The 2,224-nt window shown below is 35.7% G+C and overlaps 1 protein-coding gene across 2 annotated transcripts; it reads left to right on the plus strand.

Moving 5' to 3' along the window:
• Nucleotides 1-1,109: 1,109 nt before the first annotated feature.
• On the plus strand, nt 1,110-2,006 carry LOC129777335 (uncharacterized). 2 transcript variants are annotated; one of them, XM_055783564.1, is made up of 3 exons: nt 1,123-1,193; nt 1,255-1,340; nt 1,404-2,006. In XM_055783564.1, coding segments are annotated over exons 2-3 (486 nt in total). In that variant the 5' UTR covers nt 1,123-1,193; nt 1,255-1,338; the 3' UTR covers nt 1,888-2,006. The 2 variants fall into 2 exon arrangements, with proteins under 2 accessions (XP_055639538.1, XP_055639539.1); XM_055783563.1 differs by having other exon boundaries at nt 1,110-1,340.
• Nucleotides 2,007-2,224: the final 218 nt, after the last annotated feature.

Genomic DNA, 2,224 nt, shown 5'->3' on the forward strand with positions numbered 1-2,224 from the left:
AAAAAATTCACAATTGCTGTGGAAAACTCATATTTCCTCCAACCCAAACGGAATACAAACTTCCATTCGAATCAAAAATACTTAAAATCTGCATTTTTTGGACGATTTCATTTGGAATTGCACTTTAGTAAGTACTTATCAGAAGTTTACGAAAAATCATGAATATACTGCATATAATCTCATCACTGCTTTTTTAAATAAAAATAATTACGACCAGTACAATTCCCATGTTCAAATGTAATACGACCGCAAAGGGTTAAAACCATTTCTATTTATTTCATATAAACAATCTGTAGCGCAGATATTTGAAAATCATCTGGCATCTTTCTGATTTGCATCGACATGCTTCTCACCATTTCTCGCGTAACTTTTGAAAAGGTCCAATGTAACATTTTCGTCAACTCGAGAAAAATGAAGTTGAAGACCCGAACATTATTCCGCGAATTGTCTTGAAAGGTATCGATCTTTATCACTACTTTTACCACTAGCAGTCAATAATAACTCTGAAAAACCAATAGTAACTGTTGCTTCGTGATTTGAGATTAAATTTGAAGCCTCGGAGCGAAAAATGTTATATTGGACGTTTTGACTGCCCCTGTTTGCACATTGGACATATTACGTTTCACGATAAGAATTTGAAACTAACTACTGAAGAACAATCGAAACATCAGCATTTCGTTCTAAAGACAGATTATTATTGTTATCACTCGTTGAATTGCACTGACATAGATAACAACACCTGAAAGAAACAAAAATTCAAAACGACTGAAGTACGACTTCGTGTTGTTTTGATTGCTTTGTTACTTCGGACGTTTCGAGCGTCGGAGGAAAGAGGCGTCTGAAGTGAGTGAAGCCGAGTGCTTAAAATCTGAATCTGTACATTGGATATTTTTTGCATCGGCGATTAAAAGATGAAGAAGATAGATACGTGAACGATTGTTTTTGTAATGCATTCAATGATTGAAAACTAATAGCGTGCATCCATTAACTCGATTTGTTTACATTTGTTACATAAGACCTTTTCAAAAGTTACGCGAGATTTCACCACTTTTTCGATACCTGTGTTATTTCCGTTCTCTTCGGGCAAAATAAAATATTCGTGCAGTGTGAGTGGTGAATACAGCCTCATTGCTGTCACCGAGAGCGGAGCATAAACAAATTGATTAAATGTACTTCTTGTTCGTGATAATTGTGTATATATATGCTTAATATGAAAATATTTCTGAAATCCGTTTAGTTTATTTGTAATTTCAGTTCGTGTACATGTTTGTGATAAATGTTTAGCCTGTTATTTTAAAATTATATGGTGTATATCAAGGACGGAAATTAGACATCAAAATGTTTGTATCAATGGCACTATACATACAATGGAACGCAATAATACATTTTGTCATTGTTTGCAGGGAAGATCCTCAAATTAGTAGACACAACGAAAGATTCGAACAGAACAACAATAATGCAGTAGCCGAGGAAGAGGAAGGCGCCGTTAGTAATTTCTGGTACGAAAAGCATGAAAAGTGCGATGAGCTAAGCGAAATCAAATGGACGGAGGAAGAATACGATCGGGATCCACATAGGGAATTTTTTTACGACGCGTATCGATCCGAAACTACTACGCCCGAACTGGACAATTCAGTGGAAAACGCTGAGGAAATCAAAGATGAGAGGAAGCCGCTTGCTCTAATGGACGATTGGGAGTTGTGGGATTACATGGAGGAAGATGAGCTGAAGAAGCGTTTGAAAAACTATCCCGAGCTTTTCGAGCAGATTACTCGCAAGAGAAAACGGAAAGCTGCATTCGACGATGGAGACGACGAGGATCTTTGTGCAGTGATGGAACGTCACGCAAAAGTCACCAAATTTGGAGAGCATACGACGGTTTATTAGGAGAACGCATGCTAATGTTTCTATCGTATTTGACTTTGTTTTCTGTCGATCGTTTTAGGTAATGAATGTAAACTATAGTCCCATTGTAAATATATAAGTTTATGAATTGATTCTCAAAATTGGTATTTTTTTAATTATGCTGATTTGTTTTCGTACAAAATAATAACCGTAACATTCGCGTGCACTAAATGTAAACCATAAAGCTTTTAAGGAGAATTATAGTATGCAAAACGTACGTATTTTTCAAATGTTGTACAATGATACAGTACATATTTTGATTCCCATTATTTAATTTATCTTTTTTTTTGGGATACAAGAAGTCGAACGAATACGATGG

This window comes from Toxorhynchites rutilus, chromosome 3 (assembly GCF_029784135.1).
Source record: "Toxorhynchites rutilus septentrionalis strain SRP chromosome 3, ASM2978413v1, whole genome shotgun sequence".
NCBI lineage: Eukaryota > Metazoa > Arthropoda > Insecta > Diptera > Culicidae > Toxorhynchites > Toxorhynchites rutilus.